Genomic DNA, 25171 nt, shown 5'->3' on the forward strand with positions numbered 1-25171 from the left:
CTCTGCAGTCAGACAATCTACATCCTTGTCAGGCTCTTCTATGGAAAACTATGAAATTTTTGTATCTCAAAATCTTCATATTATTACCAACATCTAGCTGCTCAAGTGTATTACCTCTTATCTTTTTTAATCTGGCATTTTGGGATGATGGTTGAAACATATGGAAGCTAGGTTAATATTGTTCTTTGTGACCCCATTTACTATTCTATATTAGATAGTTGTTTCTTTTACCCTTTTCTTGCTGGTGGATTACCAACTGCAACTGTTGCTCTCCATTTTCCTGCCTCAAGAAGTCTTTCTATTTTAAATTTCTCCTCATTACCTCTTAGATTCTGAGAATTTAAAGCACTGAGCCAATTAAAAAGTTTTTTATGTGTGAGACATGAACACATCCACAGCAATGGCTTAAGAACCTCTTCCACAGACATTTCAGAATTTAGGCTTTGTAATTATGACTTATGTGGTTCACAAACCTTTTCAACTTCTATTTTGGATGGTGAATATTTCTGGAATTCTGACTAGCAAATCAAGTTTGTTTTTACTCTATCCAATTTTTTCATAATATACTAGAGGTCATCAATGTTATTCCTTCTTTCTGTTAGAGAGGCAGCACTAATTCTTCTCCTGGCCAAAATATCGTCAAATATTCAATCAAACTTGGAAATTATGAACTTTGTTTATTTTGCATTAGAGTTTACAGCCCTTTACATTCATCTTAAGCCAGCCTCCCTAGAATAGAATCCTGGCTTCACCTTTCACTAACTGTGTGACTTAGGGGTTATCAAAAGTGTTTCTAAATGGTTTCTCAAGTTTGGTAAAAAGTAAAATAAAGTAATAATAGTACCTATCTCCTATAATTAAGTGAGTTAATATATGCAAAGCTTTTGGAGAATGTCTAGGACATTTTAAGGGCTGTAATTGTTTCCATCTAATTACAGACTGCACAAGGGCAGGATTTTGGCCTGTTTTTTTTTCTAACATCCTCAATGCCTGGTATGCAATTGGTACTTAATAAATATATGTTGAAATAACATTTTTTCTTAAAATAGAACATATGTACATCTCTAAATTTACAATGAGTTTATTTGGTAGTAATCGTTGGCCTACCTAATTAAGCTCCTGATGTGATTTTTAATCTTTGCCATATTATGGAACCAATGTAGACATTTGAGTAGCCAAACATAGATATATCATAGATATAGAGGCTATATGCCCAGGTGTTTTCCTAATCATGATAAAAACTTACTCTAAGCAATCCTTTAGAAATTATTTAACAGAATTTTCTTATTTTTTAGAAGAGCAAACAGAGGTCCAGCAGAGTTAAATTTATTCAACATTATTCTTTAAGATTGGCTATAAATAAATGTTAGTCGAAATTTCTATAAAATAAAATTACAGAGTCATAAAGGTGCTCAAAATATTACACTGCGATAAAGTGTCCCCAGAATGGATTATGAGAAAGAAAACTAATCTTTTTCAGACAAAATCTTTTTCCCAATAGGAGAGTACCTTTCCATATGGTACAAAATGAAAAAGTAAAAACTATAGCTATGAGATCAACACCAGTTGGTCTTAGAGGTGATGTCTTTATCTCTTCTGCTGTTGCTATTTCATACTCAGAAAAGAGCTTTAAATCTTGACTAATTTGCTAAATCCCTATTAAAGTATGTACATACTAGCGCTCTTGTGAAAAAGGCCATGTAGCCTTTATTTTGGTTTCAGAGTCAGCATTTGGCTGAGTTACATGGTTTATTAAAAATAATGTTCGATGGTATAACTGAACAAATAAGTACAAAGGAGTGCAAACAATATGCTGTATTTACTTTTTTGTGAGTGGTGCATTACATTTTGATAGATAAATGCTTTGTCATCTCCTTGTTAATAATATAAAACATAGGTAAGTTTAAATGGGTAGAACAATGAAAGAATTTGCAAGTTGTCATAACTAGAATTTGTCAATAAATGGCTCATGAAATTCTTATCATCTGTCACATTATTTCACAGTTGGTAGGTTTTTTTTTATTATTTTATTTTATTTAGTTTTTGAAACAAAGTCTCACTGTCTCCCTAGGCTTGAGTGCAGTGGCCCAGTCTCAGTTCATTGCAGCCTCCATCTCCCGGGTCCTAACAATTCTTGTGCCTCTGGCTCCCAAGTAGCTGGGACTACAGGTCTGTGCCACCATACCTGGCTAATCTTCGTATTTTTAGTAGAGGCATATTTTTGCCATGTTGGCCAGGATGGTCTTGAACTCCTGACCTCAAGTGTTACTCCCGCCTCAGCCTCCCAAAGTGTGGGATTACAAGTGTGAGTCATCATGCCTGACCTTTTCATCATTTTAAATTAAGTTTGATGAATATTCAGAGCTTAGGTGGAGTTTCAGTTTACTAATTTTTAAATTCAACTTTCTTTTATTCAGTAAAACTTTATTGAGCACCTATTCTTTGTCAGATATTCTTCTGGGTGCTGGTGGTACAAAGATGAAAAACACTACCCTTTTTACTCTGGTGTCCTATTTCTAAATATCTCACAGTGAAAGCATAGGGGCAAATGTTCTAATGAGGGGGTATCATAAACAACTATTCTCACACAAAGAAAGAAGCAACTCAGTTGGTCTGAACAAAAGCTGGAAATTTTAGGGAAGAATTGTTGTTGTTATTTGAACATGATAAATTTCCTGATGACTGGTTTAATGAGTGGACAAGCACTGGAAGAGAATTCCAGGCAGAAGAAATAGAAAGTTCATTCTTTGCTGATCTTGTGATGAAAGTGTCTTTACAATCTAGTACTGTCCTTAAAATTCTGGTGTTTTCCATTAATAATAGAAAATTTTATGGACAACAAATACTTCAGTTGGAAATGCTTAGCTTGGATTTTTCTCTCTATAAGAGATTACCCTCAAGCCTGTAATCCCAGCACTTTGGGAGGCCGAGGCGGGCGGATCACAAGGTCAGGAGATCGAGACCACAGTGAAACCCCGTCTCTACTAAAAATACAAAAAATTAGCCGGGCGCGGTGGCGGGCGCCTGTAGTCCCAGCTACTCAGGAGGCTGAGGCAGGAGAATGGCGGGAACCCGGGAGGCGGAGCTTGCAGTGAGCCGAGATCGCGCCACTGCACTCCAGCCTGGGCAACAGCGTGAGACTCCGTCTCAAAAAAAAAAAAAAAAAAAAAAAAAAAAGAGATTACCCTCTGGGATTCTGCAGCAAATGAATGCTCAGCTTCCTGTCAACTTGAATGAGACCAAGTTTGCCGGGGGCTCACCTGTTGGAAAGAACAGTAAAGGACTGTTGATCAAGGGAAGGAGATATGTGCAGTGCTAATTTTTTTCTTCACCATACCTTGACAATGTTTATAAAGACCTTTCAAGCTGCTAGGTATTAGTACCCCAACTATTGGTATAGCTTATACACGGGGATCATCTTTTTTGCTTCATTGACTTTTGCTCACCTTAGAACACAAGTTCTATTTCTCTAGATTTTCTACTTGTATTGTTCAGTGATTAGATTCCAGCGTGTCACTTACTGTATTTCGTAAAGTCTTAGTTTACTGAAGCATGTACCTTTTGGCAGTTTTCTTTGCTCACTGTGCTCTGATGACATAAACATCCCAGTCAAGCATGATAAATGCATATGACTTTAGAGAACAGGCAGGTGAAGTAAACATACAAAGTCAGTTAAGACAAGGAGAGTCATGCGGAGTGTGCTCTTTCTCTTCTTGTTAAGTTGTAAGCTTCTGACTGCAGGGATTCTTTGACTCTTTTGTTCGCTGATACCTCACAGCTTACTATCACAGGGCCGGACACATAGTAGATGCTGTAGAAATACTTCTGAATGAATGGATAGGGAACGTATTGTACTCGGGAGAACAAGCAATGCCTAAAGGCATTCATTCACTCATGATAACAACAACAATAGATACTGTGCCAGGCAAACAAAACCCATCTAGGGTATCTCTCATTTAGGACCCATGGTCATATGAATCACATCTCTTCCTAAAAGTTATACAATTGTCAAAAAAGAAACAGTTACTCTGCCTTCGCAATCATTTCCATAAATGTCTGTCCTGTGAATATTAAAGTAATGAGAAATGCATGTTGGCTTCAATATTTGTAGTAAAAGTTTACTCCTACATTAAAAACTGTTTATGAATACAATTTTAAATATTGTTATTTCCTAGAGCATCATTTTAAATAGAATTTCCCAGCATGATACCAATCTTGGGCTTAATGAGAATCAATCAATATGTGAATGATAGTATTTGAATAATAACTCCACATAAATGGGTAGATTATTTTGAGTTTTCATATCAACTTCTAATATATTATCTCATCTTTATTTTGTGAAATATTCATTGCTACTTCTATTCAATGAAATACATGTTGAAAATGAATTTCAATGAAATATATGAAAATACAGTGATATCTTCATCGCAGTGAAATGACTAGTTCTTCCAAGAGAAATATTTTTCTGTTCCTTGAATCTGTAAGCACAGTTTAAGCATGTTTCTCTACATACAAGCTGGATTTAATTTGTTTAGCATCTGTGTATGTTCTATGATTTAAATAATGTAGAGTCATGGAACAGAAGCAAAAAGTTAATTGTGTATTTTTACCTCGTCTCTCTTAAATTCATACTGTGCTCTCATTATTTCATTTTTCAACTATATCTTGATTGATAAGGGTGCTTTCACTTACCACCTACCCCTTCCGTGTTCTTTCTTTACCCTTTACACATTGTCTCCATGTAGCCACTCGCTGATCACTGGATTTACATGGAAAAAAAGTCATAGCAGACACTGTGTGTGTCTTGCCTTTCCTCCTGTCCTGACCTGGAGGTTACTGCAGTTTCTTTGGACAGATTGCATGTTTATTATTCGATCTGGCAACTTTCACTGAATGCAGGAATGTGTTCAGCCAGAGCATGAGATGGGAAAGTTAAGGCCCAATTAATGAGGAGCAGGAGTTGACGGATAAACACCTGAGTCAGGCACCTTGTTCTTTAGATAGAGAGCTTTGAGGTGCCCTCAACTTGGTCTCTCAGAGGGTTCCTAGCAGCAGGGAGCCAAGTTTCCCACAGTGATAACCTGCTCATTAGTGCCCCTTTACTGGCGTTTCTTCTATCCTTGGTTTGCCCTTTTCTGCTTCTTCAATGTTTCCTGTGATCTCAGCCCAAATGAACTGCTGTGCCAGGACCTGCTTTTAAGGGGATTCAAACTAAGCAGTTATTTCCTACCTGAGCATTTTAAAATTGGAGATTTTTTCTGTTTTTTTTTTTTTTTTTAAATTATTATTTATTTATTTGTGTGTGTGTGTGTGTGTGTGTGTGTGTGTGTGTGTGTGTATGTGTGTTTCTCCTTCCTCACAATGTTCTCTGTGAATTAGGTTACTCTATAATACTTAGATTATTTCCATTCAAAAAAAGAAAGTCTTGAGCTTAAGTTAGAATATCTCTAATTCAAGGCAACTGGAAGGTTTATACAGTTGTTAACTGCTTTCTAATTTGCTCGGAGTCTGGATGGAAAGCTGGGTTCCTTTTTCATAATTAAGTGCTCCAGATCTACAGAGAGTCAAAGTCTGTAAGAATGTAAAGATGATTAACACTGTATCCTGCTTTCAGATTTTAAAAAAGATGCTTATCTTCATGTTTACCTATTATGTTAGGTAGCGACAAAAACAAAGCACCTAAGAAGTCAATGACTTCTGCTAAAATAGTATTTTCTTTCTATATAATGTATTCTTAGTTAACCCCCAAATTAAATATTTGCATCACACACCCAGAATACGTCATGAGGAACTGAATCACTACAATTTTTAGTGGGCATGAACCCCAGTATACAAACTTGGGTTTGAAAAATATGTATCTGTCTCTACTATTTCATAATTCAATATTATTTTTTCTTTCAACTCCCTATTCTGCCATAACCTCAGAAAACTTTATCAATTTGGAATTCCCACTTAATTTAAATTCTAGGAGATGCTGTTGTACCAAGGCCTGGAGCATGAGATCTGAATCCTTTGACAGGCATGTATTTCCTGAGACTTCTCTCATCCCTATTGTTTTGGCACTTTTTAGTGCTAGCTGGTCTCTCTGCTCCCTCCATTCCACCACTGTGGACTGGGAGCTGTTTCCCTGGAACATGGGAGTCTTTTCCATGAGATGACTATGTCCTTGTCTACATAGGCAGCCACACTCAGTGAGCTCAAATAGGAAGGGACAAATTGATCTCCTATGATCTTGAATATCCAAATGTTTGGGATTTGGTGTGGGTCAAGAGGCCAGTTATTCCTCTCTTGGACCCACTGAAATGTCTGTTGCTCAGTCCAAGAAAACTTTGTTTGCCAGGAGAAGAGGTGCTTATGGGGACATAGGAAGAATTCCTTTTTCTCAAAGGTATTTTCTAAAATATACTTTCTATGTTGCAGTTATTGAAATTCTATTAAGATTTTATGATTTTGGAAAATAGAAACCACAGACTTTTTGCTCCCCTTTCCCTTCCTTTCTTTCGCTTTCTTTCTCTCTTCTCTTATTTTCTTGTCATTCAACTTCGCCATGCCTCTCCAGGACCAATTATTTCTTTCTATCTATCTATCTATCTATCTATCTATCTATCTATCTATCTATCACTTTGTGCATCCTTTGTACTAGCTATTATTGAAAGGGCTTTAGATTATGCATGTTAAATTATCTAAATGCTGCAAGATAGTTACAATTATTTTCCCCATTTCAACAATGGAAAATTGAGACCCTCAACTGAAGACAAAGAACTTACTCAAGTTCACATAGGTATTAAATGGCAGAGTCAAGACTTGAACCAGGTACCTTGCTCTGGAATTTGTACTCTTACCACTTAGCTATCACATTATATAATACTTCACAGAATGCAATCATGACACTTTTCATCTGGCTGAAGAGTCATAGTGGTAGCCTGGCTAACATACAAGGTAATATGAAGAAAAAATTGACAGGGGTAGCTATGGAAACCTATAAAAAGAGAATGACTAACCTAGAATGTTTTATGTTACTCTTTGTATACCCCCAAATTAGCAAATGATTCATCCAATATGAGATATTTCCCTTAAAATATTTTAATAGACAAAAATATGTTTATGTTTTTCCTATATCAGTTTTTACTCAAGGACATGATTTACACTGAAGCTTGATAAATCCTAATGTCTCTGGTTCTTAAGCAAAGCCTTACAGTTTTAAAAAGCTGATATTTATGAAAGAAAAAGTAAAATACTAGAACAAAATGACAATGATTTCAACTTTTTTTTTTCATTTTTTGAAATTTAAAGCTAGCAAATTTTGGTATTAAAATATATATACATGTTTTAAAAGTCTTGAAATTGTTATGTGTTTTGTGGTCTACCTGGGCTATTTTTAGTTTCAGGTATAATCAGATAAAATAAGTGCCACCATCAATAAAAGTAACTTGAGCAATACTGTGTTTTCAAGTCAAATTTGGAAGAAAACATTTTTAATAATGTTGTGAAGGTAGTTCTAAAATGTATTATAGTTAGAACAGTGATCTTGTTATATATGCATTATTTTTAAACTTTGAAATTATCTTAAGCTTTTGTTCATTAAATAATATCTAATAGAAAACAACTCATCCGATACAAATCAATTTCAGGGGCAAATATTCCTTGACTTAATGTCACCATTGTGTGTGTCCATAGTCCAAATATAAGCTGTTTATGACCTTTAGGCCTTGGGTCTTTTAATTAGACTAAAATGTGATGTAAAAGAAATAAATTTTTGTTAATATGATATAAATGTTGAGATCTCTATAGTTATATTTTAATCAAATAATTTTCTATGATTATGCTATTTACTTTAAGTCAGGCTATAGAGATTTTCTTTACCTCTTCATGACGATATGTTAATAATTAAGTATAATGTCTATTTTCAGAATATTTAATTAGTAATGTCCTCCATCAATTTAACATTAAATAACTCTTTGAGATTTTTTTCACCAAAATATGGCAACTTTTGCATACTTTTTCATGATGTGCATTTCCCAACAGATTTTCAATCATAAATATTTATAATTTCATATTAACTCTTCAGAAGGGCTAATAGTATGACATTTAAAAAATTCCCATATTATTTAAAGTGAAGTTGGAAGAGTCAACATGAAACATTGATGTTTAAAAAGGTCATACAGGCACTTCATGCCTTTCCCATAGAACTATAATGTGGAATTATTTTCTTGCCTCTTCTGGCGTGTTTTTTTTTTTTTTTTTCAAATAAGGCAGACAATTTTGAACTTCACAAGTAGTCTAACTTTTATTCTGAGTAAAACACTCAACTCTAAGCTGAAGTTAATATGTTTTTAAAAATCACACAGTACAATTGAATAGTTTAAATATTTCTAATATAGATTGATTTCATACAATACAGCTCTAACATTGACAAAATATTTCTGAATGTGTGACTTGAAATGTCATTATAATGTATTTCCCCTGTTTTTATTTAGGGATGCATTATTTAGGCTAGCACGGCAGTGGAAGCAGAAAAAAAAAAGTGCTATATGTGAATAAAGTTTTTGTACAGTTTCTATTTGGAGTGTTTGATGAAAAGGCTGCACACAGCTTTTTCTATTGAATGAATGTTTATCTTTGTATTTTTTAACCTAAAAGATTACAAAAGACTTGTTTTTAGTAAGGGATTATTATAACCCAAACAGTAGTGGCAAGCATGGTTTAGTGGCTGTTTGAGCTCTCAAATGTTTGTTTATAAGTTTTAAAGCAGTGTTTATAGGAGCTCACTGCCTTGACCTTTGTAAGTGAAGAGGTTAGAGATGAAGTATGGACACTGCATTAGAATTAGATGATTTTACATTTTCTTTTGAGAACAAAAATCAGGCTCACTGAATGGTAAAAGCCTGGGTGATCCATGACTTTATCTGTCACTTGGTTGTATTCAGATTGCAAAAAATTATCATTTCATCTCAGAATGATCCAAAAAATAAATGATTAACCATCTTCACCATGAAAATACAAGGACTGAATATCTGCAGTATCTGTACTGGGAATGATAAAAACAGAAGACGATTGTCAGCATTAAAAAAGAAAGGGATATTTTGTTTTAAAACCTTAATCATGCTTATTATTCCAATTTCAGAACAATAATCCAGGAAATATAAATTTTATTTCCCCTTTCTATGTGTAAGATTCTTAATACAGTTCTACATGTTTATACCACTTAATTAAAATAAGAAACCATTAAATCTTGTTTAAATTTGAGTAAGAGAGTATAATACAGTATGATTTTGGCAACAGAGGACTGTATTTCATTTTAATTTCTTGAATGAACCAATATAATGCATGCTGTTGAATTCTAGTTGTGGCATATCTAAATAGGTGCATGTTCTTTTGTTTATGTCTTTTAGCATCACCGTCAATTAAACTCTTGGTGGATGATCCTATAGTTGTAAATCCTGGAGAGGCCATAACATTAGTATGTGTTACAACAGGAGGAGAGCCTGCACCTTCTCTCACCTGGGTCAGGTCCTTTGGGACTCTGCCTGAAAAGACTGTTTTGAATGGAGGAACTTTGACCATACCTGCTATCACCTCAGATGATGCTGGTACTTACAGCTGCATTGCCAATAATAATGTGGGAAACCCTGCAAAAAAGTCCACCAACATCATTGTGAGAGGTAAGTTTGCTGAGAGGATGTTACAACATAGATTCCTAGGTTAGGCTCTCAAAAAGCGAATAATGCTTGATACAAAATTACCTCTTCAAATATTGCATATATCTTTACGGAGAAAATCATGTATAAATCATAATGGTGGGTAATTATAAGTGGAACTTAAACAGGTTAAAGATTAATAACAGTGCTTTATATTTGCATTGAATAGCTTTCATAACACATTCTTAGTGATACCATCAAATGCTTTTTATGTGTTGTTAAAAAAATTGAAACAAAAAATGTGGCATACAGCTTAAAACATTCACTGTGTAAAATATATGGATTGTAACATAGTTTAGGAATTCAGTAAATTTATCAATTTAATAAACTTTCATTCAGCCCCTATTACAATCATGGTTTTAAATTGTGAGGTTATATAGAGATCTATCAAACATTATTACCCTGTACTCAGGATTTCACTGTCAGATAGTGAAAATAATATTTATCAATAGTCATGTGATAAGGTGTTTGAAAAGAACAAAAGATATAGAAATTAAAGAGAAATGTATAGCCACTTCAGGCTGATGTTATTAGGGAATATCTAATGACATTTGTACTAGATCTTATAAGTTGAGTAGTGTTTTGACAGATTGAAATTGAGAAAAGACAGAAAATTCAGAGATAGAACATGCAATGCTTATTTGAGGAACTGAAGCAAAATGTAAGTCAGTAAGTCAAAGTAGCAATGCTGTTCTAATGTGGCCATTACCAGCTAGTATGCTGGCACCACGCAGGCATGTTTTCCCTCCGTTTTGGAAGATGGAAAGAAGTTCTGAGGCAGATGTACAAAGAGACCATATGCTTCTTCATGTCTCACTTCACCTGGTATGGTCCTGGGTTGGAAGTGGAGGGTGGACACTGATGCCTCTGAAGTTAAAATAGACATCCATATGCTGAAGATGACCTTTTGAACATGCAAATGAAAATTACTTATGATGGAAGCAAAACATAATCAAGTGTATAGAGATAAACATGTGAATATAGACTGTGGTGGTTTTAGTTTTCTGTTATGCAAATTATTAGAAATATGCAATTTGACAAAAGTATACTCTATTCAAAACATTTCAAGTTACAGTGTAAATCAAAACACTGTGAATAGCATACCATCTGCCACAAAATTGTATACCATACAATATTTAGTAATTATAACATGTACAATTATTTTACATATCAATACAAAATAAAACATACTGCCAGTTAAACTACCATAATGTGTTATGAGATAGAAGATTATTGAAAAAGCTCTTCTAAATTTGTTTATACTTAGATTTTCTTTTAAAACATGCTTTTAAAATGTTTCTTTTAAAACATTTATTAGCCTACATAAAAAGGCCAATAAAAGCAAACTAAATTGATTAAATTATTCATAACACTTCACACTCAGAACTCGACTTCTAAATTAGTTTTTATTACAAGGTCATTGATGATGATTTTTTGCTATACGATATTGTTCTTGTGTCATTAAGAGCATTAATAATTCCAAATTATAGAGAAATACTGTCTCTGAGATTTTCTTTTAAGTCAGGTCATGATTACTAATAGCAACCATGACAGACTATTGAATGTAAGAGGCATTCTGATCTCAGAATTGTTAAAATATAAAAATAAAGATGGATTTTAGAATCAATGAAATGTGCTCTTTGTTTCAATTGTTTAACAAACTTCTACTGCACAACTACCATATGCTAAGGATGCAGCAAATGTAAGGAATGCATGAGTGTGACTGCAAAGATCAGTGACTAAACGTCTGCCCTCAAAGGAGTTTACAGTCCGTTATGGAATATAGAAATACAAAGGAATTGTATATGGAAATATATAGAAAACAAATAATTCACAATGGAAGTATCCAACTTTTATTTTTAAAAATATTAGTATTGAGAAATGGGGCACATTTTAAGCCTTGTGTCAGTGAGCAACCAGATTCTGTTCTCTTTCTACCCCATTTTTTAAAAAAGAAATAGAAAAATTGTATTGTCCTCGGTGTTTGTTTTATTTCTATTTTTTGTTTGTTTGCTTTAAAATACTTGTTTTTCTAAGTAGGCATAAAATAATCTACCAAATCTTACTGTAATTATGAAAGTATTGAAGTATGATGATTAAAGCATTGAAGTATTGAAGTATAATGATGAAAGTGTAATATCAAAGTACCACAACATCTGTCCTTAAGTGCCGCCGATACAATGCAGAATCTTTTATTCCATTATTTTATCTTTTTTTTTTTTTTTTTTTTTTGAGACAGAGTCTCGCTCTGTCGCCCAGGCTGGAGTGCAGTGGCGCAATCTCGGCTCACTGCAATCTCCGCCTCCCGGGTTCACGCCATTCTCCTGCCTCAGCCTCCTGAGTAGCTGGGACTACAGGCGCCCGCCACCGCGCCCGGCTAATTTTTTGTATTTTTAGTAGAAACGGGGTTTCACCGTGGTCTCGATCTCCTGACCTTGTGATCCGCCCGCCTCGGCCTCCCAAAGTGCTGGGATTACAGGCGTGAGCCACCGCGCCCGGCCGTATTCCATTATTTTATCAAGAACAGTAACTTGTTAGAGAAAAATGATGAATTGAATTTAATTTTCATAATGGAATCATTTGCAACTATATGGAACCCACATACAACTGGCAAAATGTCCAGTATAAAATATCTATGTGGCTTATACACCCTTTATAAGGGACTAACCCAGTGAACAGCAAATATGTGCCTAGAGAATGATTTTCTCCTCTCTACCCCACCTAACAGGTTTCACCTGTATTCTTACAAAAGAAAGTTTCCAACTTTGACATGAAAGACCTGAAATCAACAAAGCCTTAAAAATGTATTTCTTCAATCTTATGATTTCTTTTTATGCCTTTAATTTGTCTGATGTGTACATTTGCATAATCATATTATATTGCTAGTGGGACTTCTCAGCAGTGGCATTCACATAATTCATAAAATCAAGTTTGTATATAATCTTAGTGAATATAGAAGTAGCCTTGGTTTTAAAGGATCCTAGATTAAACTGTGGGGAGAAAAACCACTGCAATAATATGAGGCATCTGATTTCTGGTCCACAGAAGTCAAGAAATTCAGTTAAGGAAAGCAGTTTTCTTTTTATTACACAAAGAAATTATTTTCAAGCCTTCTGAATGTATAGACCTCTGTGAGTCTTAGATGAACTGTGTCATGGATACAGTAGATATAGAAACCTAGGTTTATCTCCTCTCATTCTTCTCTGTAATTAAATCAGGATCCATGGACCAGGTTTCTGAGTAAGCACAAAGATATTTTGTGCATGGAATTCCCATCCTCATTTAAGAAGGTCCATGCACAGAATAAGAGTGTAGAGTGCTGATAGAAATAAAATTCAAGAAACATTTCTGAATTCAAATTCCTCCCATAGCTTTTCATCTCACCCAAAATGGAATTAAAATTCCTCATCATCATTTCATATGCCTCCCATTTTTAGTTGCTCTACTTTAGACACATTGGTCTTTCTGCTTTGAATGTTGTTTTTCAAATACTACCCTCTGGTAAACACCTTCTCTGACTCCCCTATCTTAACATAGCATATCTCTAATTTCCATACCATGATTTATTGCTTCTTATCACATCACTACCTGGAATTATTTTATCCATATTTCTTCACTTATTATCTGTCTTTTTAATAGGACTATAGGGGTACAGAATTTGTCTGTTTGTTGTCTTATTTAGTGATGTAGTCTTGGAGCCTAGAATATTACCCAGCATATAGTAGATGCTCAATAAACATGTGGTTAGTGAGAGAATCTCTTTTTTAAGTTCATCGGCTCATATTAGATTTCTTTTCTGGGTATGACTCTTTGATAGCCTAAGTATGTATTAAATGATGTTAAGTAAAACTAGAAAATTCCATGTACATACTCAATCATTAAATAATTTGTGTGATGTGACCAACTTGTTTGAAAGGCCACATTGTTCTAATTATTTATTGCTATGTAACAAACCATCCCAAAAGAGTAGCTTATAACAATAGTAATCATTTGTTTTGTTCACAAATCTGGGAGTTGAGAGGCTCAGCTAAAAAATTCAGGGTATCCCATATAATTGCAGCTAGAGGGTGGTTAGGTCTGCAGTAATCTTCAATTTTTTTTTATTCAAATATCTAGTGCCTGTACTAAGAAGCTCCTACAGCTGGGCTCCTCAGGGCAGTCTGTCTCTTCTCTTTGTCTCTCTCTCATTCTTTTCTCTTTACATGATTTCTTCACATGGCAGCTTCAAGGTAGCCAGACTTCTATAAGACTACCAGACCTAGTGTTCCAAGAACTGCATGGGTTTTTGTAATGTAGCTTCTGAAGAAATGCAGTATCATTATTGTATTCCATTCTTCAGTGCAGTGACAAAGTCTGACCCAGTCCCTGGAAGGGTCAAATATCTCTACCCTGTTATGGAACAGACACGTTTTAAAGCCACTGTAGTATGCAGTATACTTCATAAACTATATTCTTCACATCATGCTCCCATGATGCCTTGATACTCATTTAGACCTTTATTTTTTCCATTTTTGAACCCATAGCCTCTGCAAAATGACACTGTAAATGATTTTAGAATCAATGAAATGTGCTCTTTATTAATTTTAGAATTATTTCAGCATTTTTTTTTTTTTTTGGCTAGGATCTAAGAGTCCTAATATAAAGAAGTAAAGAAGTATGTCAATATTGAAATAGAGTTAACCTTTGTGGAAGAAGTCAATATGTATTCAGTGAGGCATGAATTTATACTTTCCTAACTGCACAGAAATATCCTGTAACCTACAGGAACATCATAACTCTGTTCCAAAAAGTGATGATTTAACTAATTCTAGTTTATCGACGTGAAAGGACTGTATTTTTTAAAATATCAATTTTAATATTAAGTAATTTATTCTGAATATATTTGACTAAAACATGTAAAATATTAGCACTGCTAATATTTCTAAATTATCTTTATGCTTATTACAGAAAGACTTGTAATTCCAAAGTTTTATGATTAAAAGTTTTTGACATTTGAGTGTACCAGTATGTTTAGAGAATAGTAATAAATAACATTGATTGAGCACTTATTGTGTACCAGGCTACCAGTAACACTATATGCATAAGCTTTTTAATCATCTCAACACAGTTATGAGGTAAAAAATTATTATTCCCATTTTTTTTTCAAAAGTAAAACAGAAGGCCGGGTGCGGTGGCTCATGCCTGTAATCCCAGCACTTTGGGAGGCTGAGCAGGTGGATCACAAGATCAGGAGATTAAGACCATCCTGGTTCATCCATGTCCCTACAAAGGACATGAACTCATCCTTTTTTATGGCTGCATAGTATTCCATGGTGTATATGTGCTATACATATGTAACAAACCTGCATGTTGCTCATATGTACCCTAGAACTTAAAATATAATAATAAAAAAAATACAAAAAAAAGACTATCCTGGCCAACACGGGGAAACCCCCGTCTCTACTAAAAATTACAAAAATTAGCCCAGCGTGGCAGCATGTACCTGTAATCCCAACTACTTGGGAAGCTGAGGCAGGGGAATTGCTTGAACACAGGAGGCGGAGGCTGCAGTGAGCTGAGATTGCCCCACTGCACTCCAGCCTGGGAGACAGCCTTTGAGACTCCATCTCCAAAAAAAAAAAAAAAAAAAGAAAAAGAAAGAAAGAAAAAAAAAAAAGAGCATTAGGTAACTTCCCCAAAGCAAGCTTTGTTTAAATAATAGAGCTGGGATTCAAAGATCACACAATAAGTTTCCAGGGCCATTTTCTTAGCCAAGGAGCCATTCAAATTTTAGCCAAGTTTTTACAGATATTTAATTTTCTCCCAAATATTTGAACTGATAATGGCCCTTTTTTATTTCCTCTATTCTTGCATTGCCAAAGATGTACTAGGGATTCTTTCTAGATTGTGAATCCCTTCTTTTTATACTCATGAAAAAAATCTCAACAATACTGAGTCTTCAGACATTTTTCTTAGTAACATTGTTTTCTTTCCCATATATACAGACTCTTTGAATTGAAGGAAATTCTGTTTGTGTTAATCAGTATTTTTCCTCCAGTAATGGTGGACATAATCTTACTTAATGTCAAGTTCTAACTATCATAGTGTTTACAGTTTATGATTTTCTGAATATCATTATATTTTGAAGAACTTGATATGACTGACTTTCACTGGCTGTCTTATAAATGACTGTACAAAGTTTTTAAAGAATTTGTAGTTACTGGAAGAGATCAATGGGATCACTAAAGACAAATATTTACGTAACAAAATATTTGCATAACTAAAAAATTTAGCATAAGCAAGAAAATGCAACGTATACTTACAAATGTGTGTTCACTGTTTTTGTTGAAAGGTATGTATCTTAAGCTATTAATCGGAGTGTCAATCAGAGTTCATTGGCAATTTCCTAGAATGATTTGATAAAATTTAGCCCATGTGCCCATATCCATTTCTGAATCTAAATTAGTGGTGAAATTCCAGTTACTGGGCCAGTGTCGTTCTTCCCAAGCATTTAGATTCATCAAATTTAATTTTTAGTCAATAGCTTTGTTACATAATCTTTCATTATTAAAACTATAATGATGATGGCTAAAATTGTAGAAAACCAATGCCTTCACATTCCCCAACAGCAGAACTGTCTGCTGTGTGCAGGTGTCCCAATTATTCATGCAGATTAAGTGCTTATTTCTCTTTTCCCAATTTAATATTCTGTAGTAATTACACCTCCCCAAAACACCAGAGCGAATTTTATTGTATTATTTTGTAGCTCAAAAATGGTTTCATTATTATCTTTTAAAAATTAATCAAGGTCATATAAAATCTAAAAATTATCATTCAGTAGTTCTCATCTGAATTTAGGTAGCTCAGTTTCCTTTTGTAAATAAAATAAATATAACTTACCCTTGTTAATTAAAATAATTTATGAAAATTATCATAAATACAATTTCAAATAAAAAATTTTGTCTAGATATTGAAAAATCTTATAATTACTTTTATGTAGTGATATTCAGGCAGCTTAGTTATACATGATTATTTTATTAAAACTTTTAAATTTTCCTACTTAGTAAATGGAGTCTCCTTTGTCATATTTACTCTAGCCAAGAGAAAATCTTTCAGTTTTCTTTTAAAAATGATAATAGTGCTCTAAAAGTCAGCACTGGTTAGTGTCCAGAAAAGGGGGATTTTATTCAAATAATAACATTTCTAAAATTTTTTAATTAGTTTCTGTGAGACCCTTGGTAGTTTTTTTTGTTTTTTTTTTTTTTTTGATACCCTACAGTTGTAAAACAGTGCCAAGACAATGAATACTAATATGAAAACACATAATTCAGCATTTTTACCATTGTTATGGCATGAACTTAATTCCCAGATTCACTGGCTTACCAGATTTAGTTTGGACTAAATGATCTATAGGCAGGAAGATATCGGGCAAGGTATCTGTGATCTGGTTGTGGTTTTGCCTTAAATTAGCTTTCACATCATGGATATGTAAATAGGCCTTTGGTTACTTCTCTGTGATACTAAGAAACTGCAGTACATAAGCTTTAAGATAGATTTGCTCTATCTATAATTATTATTATTATTATTATTGAAATGGACTCTGCCTCTCAAGTTCAAGTGATTCTCATGCCTCAACCTTCTGAGTAGCTGGGATTACAGGCACCTGCCACCACACCTGGCTAATTTTTTGTGGTTTTTTTGTAGAGATGGGGTTTCACCCTGTTAGCCAGGCTGGTCTCAAACACCTGATCTCAGGTGATCCACCCCCCTAGGCCTCCCAAAGTGCTGGGATTACAGGTGTGAGCCACCTCACCCAGCCAACCATCTATAATTTTATAAGAGCAAAATGCTCCGTGATCCATACTCATTACAAATGGAAGAGGACATGCGTCTTTATGGATTTACATGTATTAACATATAATTATTGAAGAACACTAATTTCCTAATGAAGTTATACTCTAAAAAACTATGTATAGATTATTTATGTCAGGATATTAAACCAGGAAAATAAATGCAAGTGATGCTATAATAGGTATTTTAATAATTTCTCCTCTTTGCTATATCTGTGTTAGTTGCTACAAGGGAAAAGTCCTTGAGGCCATAGAGTTCATATGCTTATGTGACAAAGATATCAGGGCAATTCTCTCCATATAGCATGCAAAAGAATAAACTAACATCACAATTGATGCATAGGCAATGTGCTGTTCAAATCTCAGATGAAGAAACAATTAATTCTGATTAGGGAGATAGAGAAAATTCCTCAGAGGATGGTTCCAATTAGCTGGGCTTTGAAAAATGAGAGTCTCTACATATTCAGAAATAAAATATCTCTTTCATTTGCTGCCCAGAATGGTGACATTAACTAGTTTTTTTGAACTTACTTCATTTTCTTATTTATGAAGTATTAGAAACTGTTGATAATTATTTAAAGTAAAAATATCTATGTTTAACTTCTATCTTTAATAATAGAATCTTTTCAAAAAGTATACATTCTATTCTCTGATTTCAAAATAATGCTTAAAACTTATTTTTGCAATTTTGAATTGCATGAGATTTTACATACAATTTTTAATTGAAATAACAACCTGACAAATTTTCCATTTGCCGTGTTTTTGTTTCTCTTTGAATTCTGTCCAAATTCTTCCAATATCAGTGCTCATTCTAAATGCTTCCAATTATTTCTAAATATATTTAATCAAATATAATTCTTTGTTTATTTTCTAGATTCCATAGGAAAATTTCTTAATTTTAGTTTTCAAAGAATCTTCTCATCTTCTTTTTACTTTGTTGGCTCAACAAATATACTTATCTGAAAACTGTATGAAAATGGAAATCATCAACCCAGTAATTCAAATCCATCTTAGCCAAACAATCTGTTAAGAGGAACTAAGAATTAGTGACTGCTTAAAACAAAACAAAACAAAACAAAAAAACTTACACATTCAAAGTCCATAATCACAGTAGTTAAAACTGATTAAACTATACATTTAAGACATGAACATTTCTTTTTTTTTTTTTTTTTTTTTTTTTTTTTGAGACGGAGTCTCGCTCTGCCGCCCAGGCTGGAGTGCAGTGGCCGGATCTCAGCTCACTGCAAGCTCCGCCTCCCGGGTTCACGCCATTCTCCTGCCTCAGCCTCCCGAGTAGCTGGGACTACAGACGCCCGCCACAGCGCCCGGCTAGTTTTTTGTATTTTTTAGTAGAGACGGGGTTTCACCGTGTTAGCCAGGATGGTCTCGATCTCCTGACCTCGTGATCCACCCGTCTCGGCCTCCCAAAGTGCTGGGATTACAGGCTTGAGCCACCGCGCCCGGCCGACATGAACATTTCAATGTATGTAAATTATATTTCAGTATTCAAAATAAGATAATTAATTTAAAAGCATTGGGATATATTCTTTTCTGCTTTCTTGAAGTTTATGTAAAATCAGTGTTACTTTCTCTTTAATTGTTTGAAATAATTCTGAGGAGAAGCCGTCTGGGCTTACAGATTGCTTTGTACAAAGATTGGCAATTTTAGATTTACTTTTTATAATAAGTATAAGACTAGCCAAATGTTCAGGAATAAACATTTTTACATCTTAGTTTTGTTTTTATAGGAATCTGAATATGCCAGTTCAGTTGTCAAGTTTATTAATATAAAGTTGTTGTAATTCCTGTAATTATGTTTTTTAATTTGGGGGGAAGAGGGTCCAGGGTGTGCTGGTAAACCAGCTCTCTGGGGAAAAAAAAGACTTGATTTACAGTATTTACCAATTTTCATGGCATATATAATCAGATCATGGCCAATATCCAAGTTTTGTAGTTGGAAAGAGATGCATATAATCTGCTGTCTTCCAATTCAGTGCTCATTCTAAATGCTTCCAATTATTTCTAAATATATTTAATCAAACATAATTCTTTGTTTCTGTCACAAGCAAGACTGAAGTGGTTCCAACAAACTACTGTTGTAATCTGTAGTGAGACCAGACTGTGATATTGATCATCTGTGTCAATATCATTCAATTTTTCTCTATTAGTTTTGCTAGAGGTTATTCAAATTCCTTAGTTATTTTGAAGAACCAACATTTGAATTCTAGGTTTTCTTGATTGTTGTACATGTGTTTTCTATTATAATGATTTCTATCTTTGATTATTCCTTCCTTCCATATCATTATATTTCAAATGCTAATTATTTTTCTAATTTTTAAAGCAATGATTTGAGTATTGATTTTATCTTTTCTATTTTTCCTCATGTAGCCTCTTAAGACTGTAAATGTTCCTTTAGAGGTACTATTAACTGTATCCCAAGAGTTCTGATATGTAATAAGTTTATTATTATTCAGTTTGAAAGACTTTCTTATTTTCACTGTGATTTTTTTTTTCTTTGACCCAGGGATTACTTAGAATTTTATTTCTGAAGTTTCAAACATGTGGGTTTTCTAATTATATTTTTGTTATTGTTTAATTTCATTTTGATCAGAATTTAGATTCTGAATATCTTAGCATGTGTTCCTATAACAAAAATACCATAGACTGGGTGTTTCTAAATAACAAAAAGTGATGTCTCACAGTTCTAGATCCTGGAAGTCCAAGATCAGTGCGTCGGCATGGTTGGATTCTAGTGAGGACACACTTCTGGGCTGCACGCTGCAAACGTTTCATATCCTCACATGGAATACAGCAGAGAGGGAAAGCCAGCTCTCTCTGTAACTCTTTTTTTTTTTTTTTTTTAATTTATTTATTATTATTATACTTTAAGTTGTAGGGTACATGTGCATAACGTGCAGGTTTGTTACATATGTATACTTGTGCCATGTTGGTGTGCTGCACCCATCAACTCGTCATTTACATCAGGTATAACTCCCAGTGCAATCCCTCCCCCCTCCCCCCTCCCCATGATAGGCCCCTGTGTGTGATGTTCCCCTTCCTGAGTCCAAATGATCTCATTGTTCAGTTCCCATCTATGAGTGAGAACATGCGGTGTTTGGTTTTCTGTTCTTGTGATAGTTTGCTAAGAATGATGGTTTCCAGCTGCATCCATGTCCCTACAAAGGACACAAACTCATCCTTTTTGATGGCTGCATAGTATTCCATGGTGTATATGTGCCACATTTTCTTAATCCAATCTGTCACTGATGGACATTTGGGTTGATTCCAAGTCTTTGCTATTGTGAATAGTGCTGCAATAAACATACGTGTGCATGTGTCTTTATAGCAGCATAATTTATAATCCTTTGGGTATATACCCAGTAATGGGATGACTGGGTCGTATGGTACATCTAGTTCTAGATCCTTGAGGAATCGCCATACTGTTTTCCATAATGGTTGAACTAGTTTACAATCCCACCAACAGTGTAAAAGTGTTCCTATTTCTCCACATCCTCTCCAGCACCTGTTGTTTCCTGACTTTTTAATGATCGCCATTCTAACTGGTGTGAGATGGTATCTCATTGTGGTTTTGATTTGCATTTCTCTGATGGCCAGTGATGATGAGCATTTTTTCATGTGTCTGTTGGCTGTATGAATGTCTTCTTTTGAGAAATGTCTGTTCATATCCTTTGCCCACTTTTTGATGGGGTTGTTTGTTTTTTTCTTGTAAATTTGTTTGAGTTCTTTGTAGGTTCTGGATATTAGCCCTTTGTCAGATGAGTAGATTGCAAAAATTTTCTCCCATTCTGTAGGTTGCCTGTTCACTCTGATGGTAGTTTCTTTTGCTGTGCAGAAGCTCTTTAGTTTAATGAGATCCCATTTGTCAATTTTGGCTTTTGCTGCCGTTGCTTTTGGTGTTTTAGACATGAAGTCTTTGCCCATGCCTATGTCCTGAATGGTACTACCTAGGTTTTCCTCTAGGATTTTTATGGTATTAGGTCTAACATTTAAGTCTCTATATGGGTACTAATCCCACTCATGAGATCTCCACTCTGATTACTTTGTCTAATCCTAATTCCTTCTGAAAAGCCCCACGTCCTGATACTATTACAAATGGGTTAGGGTGGGGAAGTAGGGTTACAACAAAAGAAATGTTGGAAAAACACATGCGTTCAGTCCATAACACTGAATTACTTTTATTTTTACTTTATGACTCAGCATGTCAGCTTTATTTTTTTTAATTTTTGCTGTTTTTTTAGCTTCTTGAAGTGAGAATTAGATAATTTACTCGAGACTTTTCCTCTTTTCTACTGTATGCATTTAGCAGTGCAAATTTCCCTGTCAACACTTCTTTAGCTGTCTTACAAATTTTGGTATCTTCTGTTTTCATTCAGTTCAGTGTATTTGTTTTTTTAATTTCCCTTGGTACTTCTTCTTTGACCCATAGATTATTTAGACGAGTGTTGTTCAGTTTCCAAGAATTTGGAGATTTCCTATAATCTTTCTGTCACTTATTTCTCTTTTAATTCTATTGTGGTTAGAGAACTCACTCTGTACAATTTGTTTTTTAAAAAATATGTTGAGGTTTGTTTTTAAGCAGCATATGGTCTATCCTATGTTCCATGGGAACCTGAGAAGAGTAAGCATTCTTCTGTTGTTGGGAATAATGCTCTATAAATGTTGATTTGATACTATTAGTTGAGTTCTATGGAATCTTTGTTGATTGGTTATCTAGTTTTTCCATCTATTTAAAGGGGGGATGTCAAAGTCTCCAAGTATAATTGTGGATTTGTCTATTTTTCCTTTCAGTTCTATTTGTTTTTGCTTCACATATTTTCTGCTTGTTTTGGATGGGGAAAGGTATATACAGATATACAATTGCTGTGACTTTTTAGTGGTTGGACCTTTTGTCATTACATATGTCCCTCTCTGAATCTGGCAATTTTCTTTGCCCTAAAGTCTACATTATCTAGCCACCCTGCTTACTTTTGATGGTTGTTTGCATGATATATATTTTTTGTCCTTTTACTTTTAATCTACCTATATCATTATATTTGAAATGAATTTCTTATAGATAATATATAGGTGAGTCAAGTTTTTAAAATCCACTCTGCCAATCCTTGTTTCAATTGGTGTATTTAGATAATGTACACCTGAGTATAATTATTGAAATATTAGAGCTTGACTGCAACTTACCTTTCGTTTCTAATTCTCTATTTCTTATTTCTGTTTTCTTTGTCTTGACCTCCTATGGGTTTCTTGAACATGAAGAACTTCCTAGAATATGGAGTAGTGTACTTTTCCCTGTTCCTTTCACTAAGTAATCATTTTAAAGCAATGATTTGAGTATTGATTTTATCTTTTCTATTTTTCCTCATGTAGCCTCTTAAGACTGTAAATGTTCCTTTAGAGGTACTATTAACTGTATCCCAAGAGTTCTGTTTTACATTTTGATGTAGAGTATTTTTAAGTGTATGTTTTTATATAGCTTTCCACCCTCCACCCCACCCACCTAGGCCCTAGCTATATTTCTAAGAGTTTCTCTGTATCTTTAGACATTTTATAGTAAGTGCTTAAATGTGGATTTTTTTGTGTGTTTATTGTGCTTGGATTTTTATGAGCTTCTTGAATATGTGGATTACAGTTGTGTAAGTTTTAGAAAATCTTGGACCAGCATTTCTGCAGATATTTATTTTTTCTCATTCTTTTTCCTGTTTCCTTCATTAATTCAATTTTTACTTATGTTAGACCTTTCACTGAGTTTTACATATTTTATGCTGTTTCCTAATTTTTCCTCCTTGTTCTTCTCCATCTGTGCTTCAGTCTACATATTGCTTATTGCCCCATCTTCTTGTTCACCAGTCTTGTATTCTCCTGTTTCTAATCTACTACTAGACATATTTATTGAATTCTTCATTTCACTTATTTAATTTTTTTCATTGTAAACTTTACATTTGATTTAGTTTTATAGGTTCCAATTATCTGGCAAAATTTTTCATCTTTTCATTTAGCTTTTCCCAGCTTTGTATCCTATGTTCTTAAGCACTGCTATCATAGCTATTTTACTATTTTTATCTGAGAACACCTGTTTTGATCATCTGTGGTCTGTTGACTTTGCTCTATTTTTCTTTGTCTTCTCTCTTGACACGTCTTATTTTTTACTGACTGCCATTTATTTTGTATGAAAAACTGGCTCAGGATTAGGTTATCTTTCTTCAGAAATATTTTTCTTTTCTTTTTTATATTACTTCATCTTATGTTAGGCAGATAAAGTAGTCTTATTGTTTCATTCCAATCAGGGGCTGAGCATATTGAAGATTGGCTTGGTAATGCTATATTTGTCTGCTATTTGCCCTATTCCTAGGACATAACCTTTCAGTGTTTCCAGTCGAATACTCTGGGTCATTCACTGCAGATTTTTGCTTGCATTTTCAGCCTACAGCTATATACCTGAAATAGACAATGACTTGAAAGAAAAGTAGCTATAGTATGCGAAGCTCATTTTTTGTTTTGTTTTGTTTTGTTTTCCTTCTCTGGAATTAGATCTCTCAAGTTGAGGTTGCCTGAACTGATATCTGATACTTTCAAAAAGGACTTAAAAAAATCTCATTGGATTTTCTTTTTTCTCTATGGGAGTGTTGATCAGCTGCCAGTGACCCCAGAAAAGTCAGAAATGGAAATGCAATTCAGTGTACTTTGAACAGAATGTATTTGTAGTGAGATAGACTAAGTTTGTATGAGTATTTGAAGAACAATGATGATAGAACACAGAAAACTCAAATTTTATAAGTGAGTAAAATAAAACATAACTGAGTAGCTTAAGTTGGTTCATTTTTCCAGCATAAATCTGATACTGCCTTAAACTCCTATAGTTAAAGGAGCTTTTGCTATCTCTTAAATTTGAGTAGCAAAAAATGTAACAAAATCTGAAAAGACTTATAATCTGATGTATTTACATAGTAAAGGTGATAACAGTAGCATAATTTTACAACGTAATGATCAACAGCCCTGAAACAATAATTGGCAAATGGTTCCATCAGAAAATGACGACAACATTTAAATTGAGCAATAAATTCAGAATTCTTTCTTCCCTAATTGGTTATGTCTGAATTGCAGTCACTGCATACTAAAAATAATATGGTAATGGATATGTGTTTTTCCAGTGATAATTTAGGAACCATTCATAATTACCAGTTAACATATGATATATGGTTGTGGGTAATACAGCAATTTTATTTACATGTCATTTCCAAAAATAAGCTCATAATAGTATTTTCTAGATGAATAAACTCTAGTGTTTTTGTTTTGTTTTTCTAAAAGCACATGTGTCCAAATTCTCTGCCTAGTTTTCCTGACCTTGGAGAAAAAAACTAAAGGCACAGATGTTATATGTTTAGAAGTTGCATTATAAGTGGGTAGTATATTGTTTTACAAAAATACTTTTGTGAAATTATATTTAAAATATTAGTTGGAAAATATTTGATTTTTATAAGCTTGATACTTTCGATACTTAGAAACATCTTATCACTAAGTTTTTCGTGTTTCTGTTTCACCATCTATAGACTAAAGACAATATGGTATAAATGACCTGGATATGAACTTTTGAAAAATGTATACAATTAATAGCTAATTTTTTTTTAATGA

The 25171-nt window shown here is 33.9% G+C and overlaps 1 protein-coding gene across 5 annotated transcripts in view; it reads left to right on the top strand.

The window, feature by feature from the left end:
- The window catches only part of LOC105481879 (MAM domain containing glycosylphosphatidylinositol anchor 2), an 859970-nt gene that overhangs the window by 579457 nt on the left and 255342 nt on the right, over window positions 1-25171 (top strand). For all 5 annotated transcript variants that reach the window (XR_011625905.1, XR_011625904.1, XM_011741671.3 and 2 more), the window contains exon 6: window positions 9393-9662. Coding sequence is in view for 3 of the 5 variants with exons in the window: in XM_011741671.3 (XP_011739973.2) it covers window positions 9393-9662 (270 nt within the window). In the remaining 2 variants the exon portion in view is untranslated. The remainder of the gene's footprint in view (window positions 1-9392; window positions 9663-25171) is intronic.

The sequence above is a fragment of the Macaca nemestrina genome, chromosome 7, assembly GCF_043159975.1.
Source record: "Macaca nemestrina isolate mMacNem1 chromosome 7, mMacNem.hap1, whole genome shotgun sequence".
Lineage (NCBI taxonomy): Eukaryota > Metazoa > Chordata > Mammalia > Primates > Cercopithecidae > Macaca > Macaca nemestrina.